This window comes from Microcaecilia unicolor, chromosome 1 (assembly GCF_901765095.1).
Source record: "Microcaecilia unicolor chromosome 1, aMicUni1.1, whole genome shotgun sequence".
Classification (NCBI taxonomy): Eukaryota; Metazoa; Chordata; class Amphibia; order Gymnophiona; family Siphonopidae; genus Microcaecilia; species Microcaecilia unicolor.
This window is the reverse complement of record NC_044031.1, coordinates 546,203,701-546,222,359: the sequence shown is the minus strand read 5'-3', so window position 1 is coordinate 546,222,359 and position 18,659 is coordinate 546,203,701. Positions and strand designations below refer to the sequence as shown.

Here is an 18,659-nt window from a genome sequence, read left to right as displayed (position 1 = left end):
AACTAGATGACCAAACTGCATTTGAAACCTTACCCTTCCAATAAGAAAGCTGAAGGAGTAGAAAACTGTAAACAAAAGCCATTTTTATTATCCTTATGCTAAGTGTGTTTGGGTAGCATTGGGGCTAGGTTCAAGAAAATGTCCCGCTAGTGACTTGTACCCCGGGGTTATAAGCTCTCCCAGTTCTTGTGATGTCCACGTCTGTCTCTAACCCAGTCCTCTGTGTGCCAGGTTTCCCTGCGGAGTACCTCCACCTGCTACGGGCATGTTGTATCTGCAATGTTTATTGGTGGTATTTTAATTGTTCTAGGTCTTACTGAATTTGTTAAATGCACCCTTATAACAGGCCAGAAAACAAGTTCCATGCTGAAACAGTGCATAGCAATGAGGAAGATGGGAATAAAATCAATTACATTTGATAGGAACTTAGAAAACCTGGTGGGTCAACGTTGAAATGGGGCATAGAGCAGTTTTTTTGGTTTAAAAAAAATAGTCAGCACTGCTATCTATATAGTGAGTGGTGCTGAATAGTTTTGGCAAGCAAGGGCATTCCACCTAATTGTACAGATGGCAATATCTGGCTGATAAACATATAGCTTTGCAGTTGAAGTTAGGACAGCCTTATATCACATTTTTGAAGCAGATGGACGTCTCAACATGGACAAAACATCCATCAGTCAAAAACACCCAGATCATGATTTCCGAAAGGCAGAATTTGGATTGCAGTTTGTCCAAATAATAAGGGGACGTGTTGGAAAGCATGTTCTGGATGGGACTAGGGCAGTCCCACAATTAGAACATCTTTCAGCAATAATGGAATCGGAAGAAACATCCAAGGCAAAAAAAGAAGGATGTTTTTATCTAGACCTGTTTCAGTCACGTCCAGGGTACAAAAAGGTGCTCTGATTGAGCAGCGGACCACTGGAGGGATGAAGGCATGACCTCCTCCTTAATCTCCCGGTGGTTACTGATCCCCTCCCATCCCCCTTAAGAAGTGAAAATGACAGTGGATACCAGGCTCTATGACAGCTTCAGGTATTATGGCCCTTCCTGAAGGAGTAGTAAGCAAGTGTAAGGAGTAGCCTAGTGGTCAGTGCAGTGGAATTTAAACAATGGGACCCAGATGTAACTCTCACTTTAAATCTTATTTCTAAACAAATATATAAGCCCTCCTGGAACACAGAAATACCTACTGCACCAAAATTTAAAAGACACCTGCATGTGTGGTGGTTATCATGGTGGAGTACCTTTAGGTACAGTAGGTTGTTTTCTGTTCCTGAAGAGCTCACAACAACATATAATGGAATTAAGGTGGGATTTGTACCTGGATCCTGTAAGTCCACTGCACTGCCACTAGGCTGCCCCTCTGTTCTGCAGGGATGTCTGTGTGGTCATTTTTGTACAAATGCCAGACAGAAGTTTATGTGCCTGCTTTTTTGGCGTTCATATTTTGGACGTTTCATTTTAGAAAACGGCTGTTCATTTTGCAAGTTTTTAGTGCAAGAACATCCTTCTCGTGTATTTTTGAACGGGAAATCCAGTTTTTCCTATTTAAAAGTGGCTATGAGATGGATGTTTTTTTTTTTTGATGTTATGAGCAGGACATCCCAATTCTGATTTGGACATTCTTTCAAAAATTTTCCTTATAGCTATAGGGTTAGTGGCCAAATATTGCTGATACTGTACAATTAGGTGGAACACCCTCACTCCACCCTAGTACTATTCAGAGAAAGGGCAATTCTATAACTTGATGATACCTACAGTTATGCACCTCTTTGCACATATGTATGCACCAAAAGTACCACTTACACATGTAAGCACCCTAAGCACTACTCTGTAAGAACATACATAATATCGGGTATACTTCTACAATGTGGGTCCCGTAAATGGCAAAGTCAGATTTTATTTAAAAATATTTATTAGGGAGAGAGGAAAGATGGTGACCTGAAGCTCGTACACTCAACGGCCCAGCTGTCCTCTGAAGTTCAGTTTTTGTTCACTTGAAATTTCCTCTCTGCATTGCAGTTGCCTTAACAGAGGAAGGGGACAATGGGGGGTCAGCCGCCGATGACCACCGTTTTGTCCCCTGTGCAGCAAGTGTGGGACCGCTGTGTGACGAGCTGCCCATAGATGACTGGGTTGATGAGTCCTTTGATTAGCGCCGACGAAGGAGCGTCGATGCTCTTGGACCTAGAAACAACTTCATCGCTCAAAAATCATTTAACCACCATGCCCAAAGGAGTGGAGGAGTGAGTCAGGAGTGTATGCTGAAACGGAAGTCGTTTGCAGCTGAACCCGTGTCGGCGGTGCTACTCCTAAACCCTTAAGAGTTATCAGCTTGGAGTTTTTGGCTCCCGTGGAGGTTGCATTGAATGTCATCTGGAGGGTGCTCCAGGACCTGACGGTGGTAGAGAATGACTTTGCTTCAGATATAGTCTTGTTAATGAGCCACATGGATAATCTAATCGAATCCTTTGAGAATATACAGCAAATGAAGTTTTACTGAAGTAGGAAACGGTTAAGATTTGAAAATGATAAAAGACCAGAAAAAAATTTGAACAAAATGAATATTGTTATAGATGATTAATATCGAGATTGTTGTTTTCCCAGAGTTCCGGGTATGACTCCTAATGTTTTTTTTCCTCTGAAATGATTCCTCTTAATGTATTAATTCAAAAGGAGGGAAGCCTGAGAAACTGGGATTACTTTAATCAGCGGGAATTGGATTGGAGATTCAAGGGTTTGTATTGTTAAACAATTTCTGGTTTTAAAAGGGAAAAAAAATGAAATCAGGTGTATTACTTTCACTAATATTGGACAATAAGTATGTTTCCAATGAAATTGATGGACTATGCACCGTTATGGTCTTGAAGAAACCAACCAGATGATCAATGTGGAATAATGATTTAGATAAATAATAACGGGGGCTAATCGGGTTAATACCACGTTTTCTTTGTTTGCTGTTGCTTAAATTGATCTCCTTGTCTTGTTTCACTCTCCCTATTTATTTTGTGGTCTAAGAAAGAGAAAGATTGTATAAAATCCATTTATCTTGTTGAGATTGTTTTTTTCTTCTAATATTGTTTTAATGTACAATCATCTCTGTTTTACTGTTTTGCAAGTGATCCTTGTAAAATGAAAAAATTATAAATAAATGATTAAAAAAAAAAAAAAAAAAAAAAAAAAAAAAATATTTATATTCCGCATAGTCCACAGTTCCCAGTGGATTACAAAAATCACATACATAATTAAAATCACCAAATACATCACAATAAAACAAATACACCACATATAGTAAAATAAACAGCAATTTTATTTATTTATTTGTTACATTTGTATCCCACATTTTCCCACCTATTTGTAGGCTCAATGTGGCTTACATAGTACCGGAGAGGCCTTTGCAGACTCCGGTGTGAACAAATACAGGGTGATGTTGTGGTAAGATTAAGTTCATGTCGTACAGCCACATTAGGGAATTGGAGAACGGAAGAGTTGTGTCATGTCCATTACGTGCTTTAGTTTGGTTGTGTTGCAGAGATTAAGTTGGATCGGTAGGGTATGCCCTTTTAAACAGGTTGGTTTTTAGTGATTTCCGGAAGTTTAGGTGGCCGCATGTCGTTTTCAAGGCTTTTGGTAATGCGTTCCACAGTTGTGTGCTTATGTAGGAAAAACTAGATGCGTATGTTGTTTTGTATTTAAGTCCTTTGCAGCTTGGGTAGTGCAGATTTAGATAAGATCATGTTGATTCGGATGTATTTCTAATTGGTAAGTCAATCAAGTCTCTCATGTAACTCGGGGCTTCTCAATAGATAATTTTGTGAACCAGGTTGCAGAGTTTGAAGGCGATGCATTCTTTGATTGGGAGCCAGTGTAGTTTTTCATGGAGGGGTTTTGCGCTTTCAAATCGCGGTTTACCAAATATAAGCCTACCTGCCGTGTTTTGAGCGGTCTGAAGTTTCTTTAAGGTTTGTTCTTTACATCCCACATAAATTCCATTGCAGTAATCTAAGTGGCTTAGTACCATTGATTGTATCAGGTTGTGAAATGTTTCCCTAGGGAAGAATTGCTTCACGCATTTGAGTTTCCACATTGAGTGGAACATTTTCTTTGTTCTGGAAGCTACTTGGCTCTCTAGTGTTAAGTTACGGTCCATTGTAACGCCGAGGATTTTCAAGCTGTCTGAGATAGGAAGGGTGTGATCTGGTGTGTTGATACTTGTGGGGATGTCCGCACTGTGTTGGGATGAGAGAATGAGACAATGAGTTTTTTATTTTTAGTTGAAATGCATTTGCCCATGAATCCATGATGTTCAGGCCGAGCTTGATTTCGTTGGTGATTTCTGTCAGTTTGGTTTTGTAAGGAATGTATATTGTGACATCGTCTGCATATATGAAAGGGTTAAGGCCATGGTTGAATAAGGACTTGGCAAGTGGGGTCATCATTAAGTTGAATAGGATCGGTGATAGCGGTGATCCTTGCGGTACTCCACAGTTTGCTTTCCACAGTGATATGTTTGAATTTGATTTTACTTGATATGTTCTTGTGGTTAGGAAGCCCTTGATCCAGTTAAGTATGTTTCCACCAATCCCAAACTTATCTAGTAGTCTTAGTAATATATTATGGTTTACCATGTCGAATGCACTAGACATGTCGAATTGGAAGAGAAGGATGTTTTTGCCTGTTGCTATTTCCTGCTTGAATTTGACTAGAAGAGTGAGTAATACTGTTTCCGTGCTGTGGAGGGAGTGAAAGCCTGACTGTGATTCGTGTAATATTGAGAGTTTGTTTATGTAATCTGTAAGTTGTTTGGTTACCATGCTTTCCATCAGTTTGACCACCAACGGGATAGATGCTACTGGACGGTAGTTAGTGATTTAGTTTGTTTTTTTCTTGGTATCTTTTGGTATTGGGGTGAGTAGGATATTGCCATTTTCCTTGGGGAAGAGGCCTTGATGAAGCATGTAATTTAGGTGGGATGTGAGGTCTGCTATGAAGCGGTCAGGGGCGGATTTCATTAGGTAGCTGGGACAGGTATCTAGTTTACAGTGAGTGTTGGTAAACCTACTAATCGCCTGGGTAACTGTTTTGGCGGTAAGGAGGGCAAAGTTTAACCAGATCCGATCTGCCGGGTATTCTCCAATGGTTGGGTCCAATTCATTAAGGAAGTTTTCAATTTCGGTGTTGTTCTGAGGTAGAGTGTTGCGTAGGTTTACAATTTTTTCATTGAAGTACTTCACAAGTTTATCTGCAGATGGGATGTCTGTATTCGCGGTAGTGACCAAGTTGGTGTCTAGAGTTTGTTCATGAGTTGGTATAATTTCTTCATGTCTTTGTAATCTGTCCCTATTTTGGTTTTATAGTATGATCTTTTGGCCTGTCTTACTGCATATTTGTATTTTCTTTGTATTTGTTTCCATGTGTTGAGTGTATGCTCATCTTTTATTTTATTCCATGCTCATTCGAATTTCCTGGTTTGTGTTTTTAACTTTTTCAGTTCATCGTTGAACCATGGTGTTGAGTTATGCTTGCTTGGGGTTCTTGTTTGTAAGGGCGCAATTTAATCTAGTATGCTTTTGCATCTTTTGTCCCATTTTATGAGGTAGTATATGGAGAGTGTGCTGCCCATTCGTTATTGTCTATTAGTTGCCAGAATGTTTTCATGTATACTTGACCTCTTGTGCTGTAGGATGTGTGTTCTAGTATTCATTGTATACTCTTCTTCTGCCAATATAGGGATAAGTTTAGTTTGTAGTGGTCGGTTCAGGGTGTTTCTGTCTATTTTGTAATTGTTATTGTTAGGTTCTGGTCTGTTGAGAGTTTGTGTGAGATGAGATCAAGTGTGTGCCCTTTGACGTGGGTTGCTTGCATTTGTGGCCATTTAAGATCGCATAGATGGAGAAATTCCTTACATTCTCGTGCGTTGATAGAGTTCAGGTCTTCCAAGTGAAGGTTGATGTCTCCTAGTACTAGTGTATTGGAATTGGTTACACATGTGTTTGAAATGAAGTCCATGAAGTTGGTCTGGCTTTGTTCCAATTACCTGGAGGTCTGTAAAAACAAGACACAATTCAAATGATCGCGTAGGGTTTTGTTGTGGATTCTGACTGAGGCAATTTCAAGTTGAGGTGTTATGGACTTGGCAGTGGTTTCGGTGGTAAAGTGGGACCTATAGATTAGTGCTATGCCTCCGCCTCTCTTTTCTTTTCTGGTCCAGTGTGTGATTTTGTATCCTGGAGGGCACAGGTCTAGGACTATACGGTCCTTTTGGTCATAAATCCAAGTTTCAGTGAGGAAGAGTAGGTCGAGGTTTTCTGACATGATCCAGTCTGTTAGTATTGCTGTTTTATGTACAGCAGATCTGGCGTTGACGTAGCCCACTTGGATTATTTGGAATGGGTCTTCTGTATTTGGTGTTAAGTGGACTTTTGTTAGTTGTCATTTCTTTGTTGAGGTGAGTTTGTTTGGGCCCTTCTTTCCCTTCTGTTGTGGTTGTTCGCATGTAAGTGTTCTTCCTTTGTTTAGGTTATCATCAGTTTGGTGAGGTGTGGTGTATTTGATCAATCTATGATGATTGTGTAGTATGGGTATGATGTTGTTTTCTGCAAGTGGGGTGGTTAGTGTTAAGTGGATCAGTGTTAAGGAGTAGATTATTAGGAGTAGTTTGAGGGTATTCATTATGGTATATATTCCCTATGGTTACTATTAAGACCGTGTTGCCCCAATCTGCTCTCCTCAAAAGCCTGCCTTCTCCAGTTGATCAAATGCAGTGCAAAAGGCTCCTTCTCAGGCACGCCCATCCTGCTGAAGGTGTCTTCAGTTCACTAGCAATTATTCAGTTTTTACTTTGGTTTTTACTGTCAGGCCTTTCAAGTCTTGTCAGTTGTAAATTCTCAATATCTTGAAATATAAAAGGTACTTTACTCACGGTCTGGTGATCAGACGCGTTGCCCAGGGCACAGAGACTCCGCAACCATGGGAGCTGTGTCTATGTTGGAGGTAGACACCAGAGGGGTGCAGCAGCTTCAGGCTGCCGCTACTGCTTTGGTCTGAGTCCCTCGAAGCCTGTCTCCGGGACCTCCGCTGCGTTGCCCCTTCTCCTCGTCACTGCTGCTGCACTCTGGTCTCGGTGCTGTCAACTGAGCCCTTGGCGGTTCCCTCCATGAGCGTCCTCACGCCTCCATAACTCCCATGCTCCTGGGGTAGCTCCACCGGACAGTGCTCCCCTTTCCTGCTGCTGAATGAGGAACCGGCGGGCGGGTGAGGAGGCAGAGCCGGGCGCACGACCGCTTCCACACAGCCCGTGCGGTCCCCCATGGAAGAGGCTCGATCATCTCTCCCTGCTCTGGGCGGGCAGGTGGGTGAGGAGGCAGAGTCGGGCGCGTGGTCGCTGTCCCGAGAGCCTCGTGCAGTCTCCCATGGGGAGAGGTTCGGATGCCTCTCCCTGCTCCGAGGGCGATAGCGGTGCCGTTCGCTGGACCTGCACGAGCTCCCTGAGCACCGTCTGCTGCCTTGTGCGGTCCCCCGTGGGGGGCAATTCAGATCAATTGAGAGCCAGTCCAAGCCTTTATACACCCTTATGCAGATGCCTACTGATCAATACCTCTCTTAAGTAAATGCCTGATGAAATAAAAAAGCCTTGAGCTGCTGTCTAAAAATAAGATAAGAATCAATTTTACATAGATCAACAGGTAAAGAATTCCTTAAGGTGGGCTCTACTACCTGAAATGTAGAGGATCTAAGGCCAAGCAAATTCACAGAACAAAAGTTAGGGATTTCCAATAACAATTTGCTAGCAGATCTCACGGTCCAAACAGGTTTTACATTTTCAAGATGGTTGACAAAACTGATGGTGCATCATTTTTCAAGATCTTAAAAACTAAAGTCAAAAACTTAAAAGAAATCCTTTTCTCAGTTGGCAGCCAAGGGTCAAGACAGAAGTAGGTTTCAACGGCAACTCCAGTAGTTGCGAATTAGAACTGATGTCGGTCAGACTTCTATGGTCTGTGTACCCAAAATTGGCAGGGATAGATTGAGATACAATATGCGCATATTTAATCTCTTTCAAAGCATACAATATCATTGCAGGTGCTGCATTTCTTTGTGGGGGGCGAAGGGGTAGAATCATAAAGTTGATATTAGTGAATAAATGAGGCTAGTCATTGGTGGGGGAGGGGGAGACATTCTTAGGGTTCAAAGCAACGGTATGTTCCAAGATCGCATCATATAACTGCCCATATGAGTTTGCAAGGCAAGTTGCCAACTGCCCTATTTATGATGTCAGAGTTTAACCATGAAGAAGTGGAACCTGTGCAGAATGCCAGATACAACTCAGGACACCTTGTTGAGCAGACTGGATGGACCATGCAGGTCTTTATCTGCCGACGGCATGTTCAGGTTACGTTTATTTGATATACCGCTAAAGAAAAATTTCATCATACAGGTTTACAACACTAATCAATTGAGGAAAAGCCAGAACAAAAAGAAACTACAATATAATAATAGGACAGGCAGTTATGACATTTTTTTGGGGGGAGGGGAAAACTAGGAGAAAAGCATGAAGAAAAGGCATAGTACAATAAAGGAAGAAAGGAGAATGTAACACAGGAAAACAAAAATGGAAAAAAAAATCCAACAGGCAATGCATGCTGAATCTGCCGTCTCATCTCAGAGGGCCAAAAAGGAGGAAAAAAAGGGATAAAACCATATCACAGCGGAGACTCGTAAATTTGTCTGAAAAAATGTAAGTTCAACAGAGCACACACAGGCATGTCTCCCACTTACATGCATCCTTGCCACATTTACAACTCAAATATACAGACTTGAAATCCATTAAATATATGTACAGCAAAGACTGTCTCATGCAATGGGGCCAGCACAGACATAATTAATAAGCAAATATTTTTGCCTTCCTACTTTCTACACATTTGTTTAGGACCCTTAAGGGGGGCAATTATATGAAGTGATTTTCATGTGTATATACCAATAGAAGCACCTATAATGCCTCTTATAAAATTAACCCACTCAAATGTATGTGCGATGATACAATCAAATACACTTTTACACACAATTGGGGGAAGAGTTTAGGTAAATTCACAATTAATGCATGTAATTTATGAAGTAGGCATTTCATGCCTGCTTGTGTACAGTTCTGGAGACCGCACCTTCAAATGTATGTGCGATGATACAATCAAATACACTTTTATACACAATTAGGTGAAGATCTTAGGTAAATTCACAATTAATACAAGTAATTTATGAAGTAGGCATTTCATGCCTACTTGTGTATAGTTCTGGAGACCGCACCTTCAAAAAGGTATGAACATCCCTGTAGGTGTATTATTTCCTTGAATGCCACTAATTATATATTTTTCACTCCTGGGAAATTACTGGAATTTATAACTAGTAAAGAATAAGCTGGATTAACATCAGATTGCATAGAGATTGCATGCACTACTCGATTGTATATTCCTGTAAACCTTCTACTCCTAGATTAAGGAAACATTTTTGTTTATTGATGTATATTTCCTAGTACTTGGATCATTTATTGTGGACAAATTATTGAAAGTATTATTTCCTTATGTTTACTTTGTATCTACAAAGTTTAGTAATATTTGCCTAATTTCCATATATTTATGTTATTGCATAAATGTAAAATGAAAATTTATAAATCATTAAAAAAAAAAAAGTTATGAACAGGATGCAGTTGGTCCAGAGAGCAGTTACTAAAATGGTCAGTGGTCTTTGTCATAAGGCATATGGAGCCAGACTTAAAGATCTCAATATATCTGGAAGAAAGGCAGGAGAGGGAATAAATGCACGGGAAGTGAGTCTCTTTCAACTGAAGGGAAACTCTGGAATGAGGGGGCATAAGATGATGATGAAAGGGGACAGTCTCAGGAGTAACATAGGAAATTCATGGAATGGCCTCCCAGGAGAGGTGGAGATGAAACTATAAAATTTCAAGAAAGCTTGAGATAGGTACATTAGATCTCTAAAGGAGAAAAAGGGATAGTAGATGGCATGGATGGGCAGACAGAATAGGCCATACGGTCTTTATACGCCTTCATTTTTCTATAGGTATCCAGGCCTTTTTCTCTTAACCTCCTCCCAATTTAATTCCAGGATTTTCCCATTTAGTGTTTGATGTGTAACACACCATGCATGAACCGATATTTATTCCTGAATAAATATAAGTAAAGCAAAATATATGAGTCAAGATTAACTTAACCACCAGTACTGGCATTTGATTTAATCTGTTCAGGTAGTTGTGTTGATTATGCATAGTGGTCAGTGAATATGTCAGCAGCACAGTACTAAGGGCTGTGCAAGCAGTGCAGCCATACAGGATGCAAATGAGGGGAAAAAAATTGTTCCCAGTCCACTGTTTCCTCTTAGTAGTGGTGGCAAAGTGAGCAGGATGGGGCAGGGTAGCACCAGTGGTTGAGTTGCACAGGGCTCTGCAAGCCAACACAATCCATTTAGCTCAGGCCTACTTTATGGCTGAATATTGCTGCCAAATGGATCATTTTTAGAGCTATTTCTACCCCGCTCCTAACCAGTGCCTAATTATATGAATATCATCTGGCTAGTCAGTGATTTAAATGGCCCAATATTATCTGTATAATATTTTTAAATCAGGAAGTTATGATCTGACCACACAGACACCAACATGAATGCATAACTCCCTTTGAATACTGGCCCAATAGTGTATCTAACAAATATAATAAAACAGAATTTAAAAATCTGACAGAGACAGAGTGTGTTTACTCTACTTACTAGCATCATCCATAAAGTCAAAGTCGCTGCCCAGTTCAGTACTTGGTAAAGGATAGCGATCAGAATCGGTGAGGGCACTCAGCAAAATCAGAAGAACTACTCCATTGATGATCTGCCAACAAAATAACACACTGACAGTGAGCGTAGCACTTTCACTAGCTTGAAATGTAAATTAAGGAGTCAATATCCAATGTGACTTAACCAGCCAGAAATGGCTCCTGGCTATTCGGACCTAACCACTAACCAGTTATTGCCACTGAAAATGACCAGTTATTACTGAAAACTGGCTATTTTGAGGATAATTTATTTTTGTTACATTTGTACCCCGCGCTTTCCCACTCATGGCAGGCTCAATGCGGCTTACATGGGGCAATGAAGGGTTAAGTGACTTGCCCAGAGTCACAAGGAGCTGCCTCTGCCTGAAGTGGGAATTGAACTCAGTTCCTCAGTTCCCCAGGACCAAAGTCCACCACCATAACCACTAGGCCACCCTAACCACTAGGCCACTCCTCCAGGAAGGAGTCGGCACTTGGCCGGTTAAGTACCAATATTGAGCATTTAACTGGCCAAGGTAACTGCACAGGACTGCGTAAAAGTCAGTCCTATCTTTATGTGGTAACCCATGGTTAAGTGCTGAATATCACACTTCACTGGCTATGTGTTAGCCAGTTCCAGAAACCTGGAAATTCAATACTGGTGCCTGGTCAAGGACCGACATTGAATTTCTGGGCTTAACACTGGCGGCAGTCAGTAAAACACCAATTGCCACTGGCTGAGTATCAGGTCCTAAGTTACTTTAACAAAAAAAACCCATCAATTTTGACTATAAAGAGAATCCTTAATCAGTCAAAAAGACACCAGCATCCTTGCATTGGACTGTTAATGTCATGCAGGTATCCAGAACAACAAACTATCTACAACATGAATCACTGCAATAGAACCCATCAGAAACGGGATTCATGCTGACAGCACTGTGAGGTTTCTATAACAGTTTTTATTATACATAAACATATACGCTGTAAACAAGGGCTTTACCGAATATTAGTATTTGATTTGTTTTGGCCGAATAGTACATAAGAACGTAAAAATAGCCATACTGGGTCAGCCCAATGGTCCATCTAGCTCAGTATCCTGCTTCCAGCAATGGCCAATCTAGGTCACAAGAACCTAGCAGAATCCCAAAGAGTAGCAACATTCCATGCCACCAACCCCAGGGCAAGCAGTAGCTTCCTCATGTCTGTCTCAATAGCAGACTATGAACTTTTCCTCCAGGAACTTGTCCAAACCTTGTTTTTAAACCCAGATACGCTAACCTCTGTTACTACATCCTCTGGCAAAGAGTTCCAGAGCTTACCTATATTTCCTCCTATTTGTTTTAAAAGTATTTCCATGTATTCTTTGAGTGTCCCCTAGTCTTTGTACTTAGAAACAGTAAAAAAATTTGATTCAATTCTACTCGTTCTACACCACTCAGGATTTTGTAGACCTCAATCATATCTCCCCTCATCCATTTCTTTTCCAAGCTGAAAAACCCTAACCTCTTTAGTCTTTCCTCATACGAGAGGAGTTCCATCCCCTTTATCGTTTTGGTCACTCTTCTTTGAACCTTTTCTAATTCCACTATATCTTTTTTGAGATGCAGCAACCAGAACTGAATGCAATACTCAAGGTGAAGTCACACCATAGAGTGATACAGAGGCATTATAGTATTTTCGGCTTTATTTACTACCCCTTTCCTAATAATTCCTAACATCGTGCTTGCTTTTTTGGCCACCGCTACACACTGAGCAGAAGTTTAAGTGTATTATCTACGACACCTAGATCTTTTTCATGAGTGCTGACCCCCAAAGTAGACCCTAACATCAGGTAACTACGATTTGGATTATTCTTTCCAACGTGCATCAATTTGCATTTGTGCACATTAAATTTCATCTGCCATTTGGATGCCCAGTCTTCCAATTTCCTAAGGTCTTTCTGCAATTTTTCACAGTCCACATGTGTTTTAACAACCTTGAATACTTTTGTGTCATCTGCAAATGTAATCACCTTACTCGTCATTCTGATTTCCATATCATTTATAAATATGTTAAACAGCACCGATCCCAGTATAGATCCCTGTGGCACTCTACTATTCACCCTCCTCCCAGGGCCGTGCCTAGGGTCTCTGGCGCCCCCCTGCAGACTATCAGTTGGCGCCCCCCTGCAAAACACTATACACAAACTTGTGCAAAAACACATTCATAACCTCACCAAACCATAACAGCACTAATTCCAAGGACAGGACGAGCTACAACCTTATGCGTGAAAAGGCAGAACTGTAATTACACCGGGCTCTAAAACACCAGTACACAACCTAGTGAAACAAAACAAAAAAAACCCAACACCAAAAAGGGCTGAAAATACTACACGCTAGCAGAATACTGCACCTTGATCGCACATGAAAAACACATGACACAACAGATATGAAGGCAAAATACTGAACTGGAAAGTTACCTCAAGAAGTCAGACTCAGCATGCAGCAATACTAGAAAAATTGAAACTTACATGCAAAATATCACAGATGCACATTTCCAAAAGCTGACATATTCCAATTAATAAATTCTGAATAAAATACTTTTTTCTACCTTTGTTGTCTGATTATTTAGTTTTTCTATTCGCTTTGGTCCCAGTGTCTTCTGTTTTATGCAGTGTCTTCTTTCCATTTGATATTTTTTCTCTCACCATGTCCATCATCCTCCTGTGTCCTTATGCGTACTGCCTACCATCTGTAGCCCTGTCCCTATCCTTCAGTGTCCCGATCCAGCTCTTAAATTCAGCAGTTTCCCCACCATCCATATCCAGCATTTCTCCTCACTCCCCTCCATCCATGTGCATATACTTCCCTCCCCTCCATCCATGTCCAGCACCGTCCCTGTTTCTCTCCTACCCTTCCATCCAGTGTCATCCCTCTTTCTCTCTCCATCCTTCCACCCACTACCCTCTCCCAATCCTTCCGTCCATTGTCTCCCTCTATCTCAACCCTTTTCCATTCAGCATCTCTCTCACCCCATCCTTCCAGTGTCTATCCTCTTTCCCTCCCTACCAGCATCTTCCCTCATTCTGCCCCCTCCTTCCAGCATTTTGCAAATCCAATACACTGTAGTTAAGCTTCTACATGCCTGTAAGAAATTTGATCACGTTACCCCTCTTTTGATTTCAGAACATATGCTCCCAATATCTTATAGGATCTCTTTTAAACTTAATATTCTCTTAATCTTCGGGCCTGCCCTCTTTCTTAGCTAGTCTGTTGGTTCCCTTTCTCCTGCAAGGGCCCTACAGTCTGCTGCCCAAGGACTTCTGACAGTTCCATCCTTCTGTAAGGTGGAGCTCCACTCATCCATTACCAGCAGCAAGCATTTTTTTTCACTGCAGTTCTCATTCAAAACCTTCAAAATCAGTTACAACATCCATCAGTCACCACTCCCACCTACCTTTCATCGCTGTCCATTGCAATGATTCTGTTAGGAATTACCACTAATGGAACCTAAATGCTAAACAAATGAAACAATACATTTTACACTGCAAAAACTGATTTACCTGACACCACCAGACCCTTGTGTTTTACGGTAGCTGGTCCAAATCTCTGGAAATCGTATCAGAGGGGCAGTACCTGGCAGAGGAAGGCGCTAACATAAGAATAAAAAGAAGCGTGGGGCCGCAGCAGCCTTCAGACATGCGCTGTCGGCTCTGCCGGTCCTCTGCCCCCGGAACAGGAAATTGACGTCAGGGGGCAGAGAACCGGCAGAGCCGAGAGCGCATGTCTGAAGGCTACTGCGGCCCCGCGCTTCTTTTTCTTCTTATGCTGGCTGTGGGAAGAAGCGGCGCCAGCGGCAGCAGTGGATCAGCATAGGTCAACAGCAGCGGCGGCGGCAGATTTCGTCGGGAGTCTAGTGCTAACATGGTAAGCGGGGTAAGCGCGGCGCCCTTGAAGGCAGGCGCCCCCCTGCGGTGCTTACCCCGCTTACCGTGTTAGCACGGCCCTGCCTCCTCCATTGAGAGAAGTGACCATTTAACCCTACCCTCTGTTTTCTGTCTAATAATCAACTCCTAATCCACACCAGAACATTGCCTCCAATCCCATGACTATCTAATTTTCTCAGGAGTCTCTCATGAGGAACTTTATCAAAAGCTTTCTGAAAATCTAGATATACTACATCAACCGGCTCACCTTTATCTACATGTTTATTCACTCCTTCAAAGAAACAAAGCAAATTGGTGAGGCAAGACTTCCCTTGGCTGGATCCATGTTATGTCCTATTAATTCATGTTTATTTATGTGTTCTATAATTTTATTCTTTATAATAGTTTCCATGATTTTACCTGTTACTAACGTCAGGCTTACTGGTCTGTAATTTCATGGATCACCCCTGGAACCCTTTAAAAACAAAATCGGTGTTGCATTGGCCACCCTCCAATCTTCAAGTACTACAGACGATTTTAATGAAGGCTACATATTACTTTCAGCAGATCAGCAATTTCATGCTTGAGTTCTTTGAGTTCCCTAAATTAAAATACGAATAATCTGGGGCTCTACTGTGCTAAATCCTATTGAAATAAACACTTGGTCTCTGATTTCATGTTGCTTCTTTTATTATTTGTTATATTAAAGCTCAATGCCCATTATTTGTATTCAGCCAAAAAGTAAAATATGCTATACTGTATAGATGTACTGGAAATCCTGTGTACATTGAGTGTGGATATCCTGGAAATCTAACTGGTTGAGAGGTCCCCAGGACAAGTTTGTGAAAATGCTATTTTTATCTGCACTATTTACCTCATTCTCAATATTTTTGTCATGGTCGTCGTCATCGACATCGGTGCCTTGCTCGTCAGTGCCCTGTTCCTCCTTCTAAACCTTCTAAAATTACCTGCAGTTCCAGTCAGTGACCTGTGGGGTCACTGTAGTGTGGTGGAGGTCAAGCTGGTGATGTCATCAGCACTGAGTACTTCTTAAGCTGGCTTCTGAGAGTGCTCAGGGTTCTGGCAATTATCCTTGATTGGGCCCAGGCCTGCCTGGGCTCTGCTAGTTCCAACGTCTATTTCTTGGCGAAGCCGTGGCCTGAAGCTTTGCCTACAGCTTTTCCTTTTTGCTGTGTTCCAGTGGAAGTCTGCTTCCAAGCCAGGTAGTCCTGACAGGCAAAGCTTTGCTACAGCTGTCTCCTTATGCTGTGTTCCAGTGGAAGTCTGCCTTCAAGCCTGGTAGTCCTGAGAGGTAAAGCTTTGACTACAGCTTTCCCCTAATGCTGTGCTCCTGTGAAACCTGCTTTCAAGCTTGGTAGTCCTGAGGAGTAAAAGCTCTGCCTACAGCTTTCACCTTTGTTTGGGTCCAGTGAAGCTTGCTGCCAAGCCTGTGAGTCCAGAGCCTCCCGTGCCTCAGCCAAGTTTCCTGTCGCCCACTGTGAGTCATTGGTCGCTTTATGTAGCGAGTGGCTTTGTGCTGTGCTTGGGACTGTGTGGGCTGGAGGTTTCTCTGGACGAGGGAGCAGTGCTTGGAATGTGGAGGGGTCCGCGTAAGCTGTTCTTGGCCCTTGGGTGCTGTGTTGGGCCGTTGAGTCTTCTGCCTTGGGAGCATTGGCTCAGGTTTGGCTTTTTCACCTTGCTTGCCTTGGGAGTGTCGGCTCGGGCTTTGTTGCTTTATCTTGCCTGACTTGAGAGCATTCGGCTAGGGCGCCTCAGTGACTGTTTGCTTGTCTTAGGTGACATCCCTAGTCTTCTGTGAGCGGAGTGACTCGCTCTTGCCTGTACCTGCGGTGCAGGTCCTCAAGAGACTCTTTCTTTTCCCTTTGTTTTGCTTCTGTTCCACTCTGGTTTTGATGGAGCTTGCCGCAATTGTTCAGTGGCTCATCTGAGTGTACTGACAGAATGAACCCTTTTCTTAACCACTAGCGGTGTTACCTCTGTCAGCCAAGTATTGCCTGTTTTGTCTTTGTCCCGCTAGGGCAGGCCCTTTGCCTAGTACATTGTGTGTTAGTATTGAGATGCGCAGCTAGGCTGCATATGTTTGATTTCCCTATGCAGCTAGGCTGTTCTACTTTACCTTATTCTATGTTTATGTTTGCCTTGCTTCAGCTAGGTTAGACTGTATAGCTAGGCTGCCTGTTTTCCTTTCTGTGCCGTTTGGCTAGCCTTTTAGCCTTGTGTTTTTTTGCTACTAATAAAGCTGCCTCAGTTCATCTCCACTTGTGGTCCAGTCCAATTCTTGGGAGTACTCTTAGTTCTGAGGTGACTCATCTATCCAGAGATGGTTGAGTGATTCTCACATGGCCACCTCTGGGCCAAGGGCTCACAAACATCACAGTTTTGGATATGTGACTTTAGTCATGTTTTCTCAGAGACAGTCGCAAATTGAGACATGAGTTTTTGAGGACAGGAGTCAAATGAAGTGGACTCACCCTTAAACACGCGTGCCTCAGTAAAATGGTTAGTCTACAAGGTGTCACAAGCCTCTGATAATATTATCATGGCTAAACCTCAAAGTTTCTGTCATAAAGTCAAGTATTATTCTAGAACAAGAGACCATCGTATGGTTGTCAGGGAGTAGTCTCAAGAGGAACAAGTATGAATATTCCTTCATAGAAAGTGTGGTGAGTGTAGTGGGTGCATGGAAAAGGGCAAAAAGAATCAGAATTCAAGAGACCCTGGGATAAGTCCACAGAATTGTTGGGTGCATGGAATGGCCGATTTTCACATCATGGGTCTAAAATAGCAAAACTGAGTTTAGTTTATTATTGTTATCTAATGAAAAATTATGTCTTGCCTGATAATTTTCTTTCCTTTAGTCGCAGCATATGAATCCAGATACTTGTGGCTTGTGACCATCTACCAGCAGATGGAGACAGTGCAACTGCACTGCCTTATAGGACGGAATGCTCCCTGGTCAGTCAGTATTTCTCATAACAAAGCAGAAGGAAACAGCATTATAACATTTCTCCTTTCCCACAGTGAAAGCGTTTAAACCTCATAATGATAAATATGGAAACCGTTGAGAACAGATCACCTAAAAGGAAAAATGCTGTGGGTGTTTAAGTAATGAACATAAACAGGGAAGTTGCCGACTACAGCTCACCGCAAACGTAAAAATGGAAAATACAATAACACGGTCCAACAGAGAAAAGGAAGGATCAGGTAAGACAATTTTTCATTCCTTAGCGTCAGCACCAGCTGAATCCAGATACTTGTGGGATGTAGCAAAACAGTCCTAAGTAGGGTGGGAACCTGAAGAACCCGCAGAGAGCACCGATCCTCCAAAGGACTCATCCACCCGAGCAGAGACAAGGAAATAGTAGTCTGGAGAAGATATACTCGGAAGCCCCATAGATGCATAGACAGACGTACTTATGCCAAGGAAGTCACAACAGCATAGGTAGAAGGTGACTCAAAGCCAGCCTAAAGTGGAACACCCACCAGAAAAAAAATGTGGCTGTGAGAACTGTCTTGACCCAGTGAAAAAGCAAGGCTTGGAAGCAGGATCAACATTTAGTGGACCCAAGCAGATCACTAACAAAAGGAAAGACCTACGGAAGTCATCGGACATTTCCAAAAAAGCAGAGGAGCACCGAAGAATACTCTTCCAGCTGGAAGAGACAAGATCAATTGAGAAGAATGGTAGAAAGCACCTTAGAAATAAGACAGGATTGTGGGCACTATCCCCCTTCAGGAATAAGGTGGCAGATCATGACAGGTACGAAGGAGTCCCGAAAAACCAAGTCATCCTGGAAGATAGCCCGTGGTAGCCACAGTACTAGGGAGAGCCCCACCTGACTGGAAAGCATTGCAAACCCATCCTTCTAAAGACACTGAATCTGTATGTCATCCAGAACTTGACTAACTTCGCTAAGTTCTCT

At 42.2% G+C, this 18,659-nt stretch overlaps 1 protein-coding gene across 1 annotated transcript in view; it reads right to left on the bottom strand.

Annotated features, from left to right (window-relative positions):
- LAPTM4B (lysosomal protein transmembrane 4 beta) overlaps positions 1-18,659 on the bottom strand; it is a 177,430-nt gene that overhangs the window by 113,508 nt on the left and 45,263 nt on the right. The window contains exon 2 of the mRNA XM_030190188.1: positions 10,777-10,888. Coding sequence (XP_030046048.1) covers positions 10,777-10,888 — 112 coding nt within the window. The remainder of the gene's footprint in view (positions 1-10,776; positions 10,889-18,659) is intronic.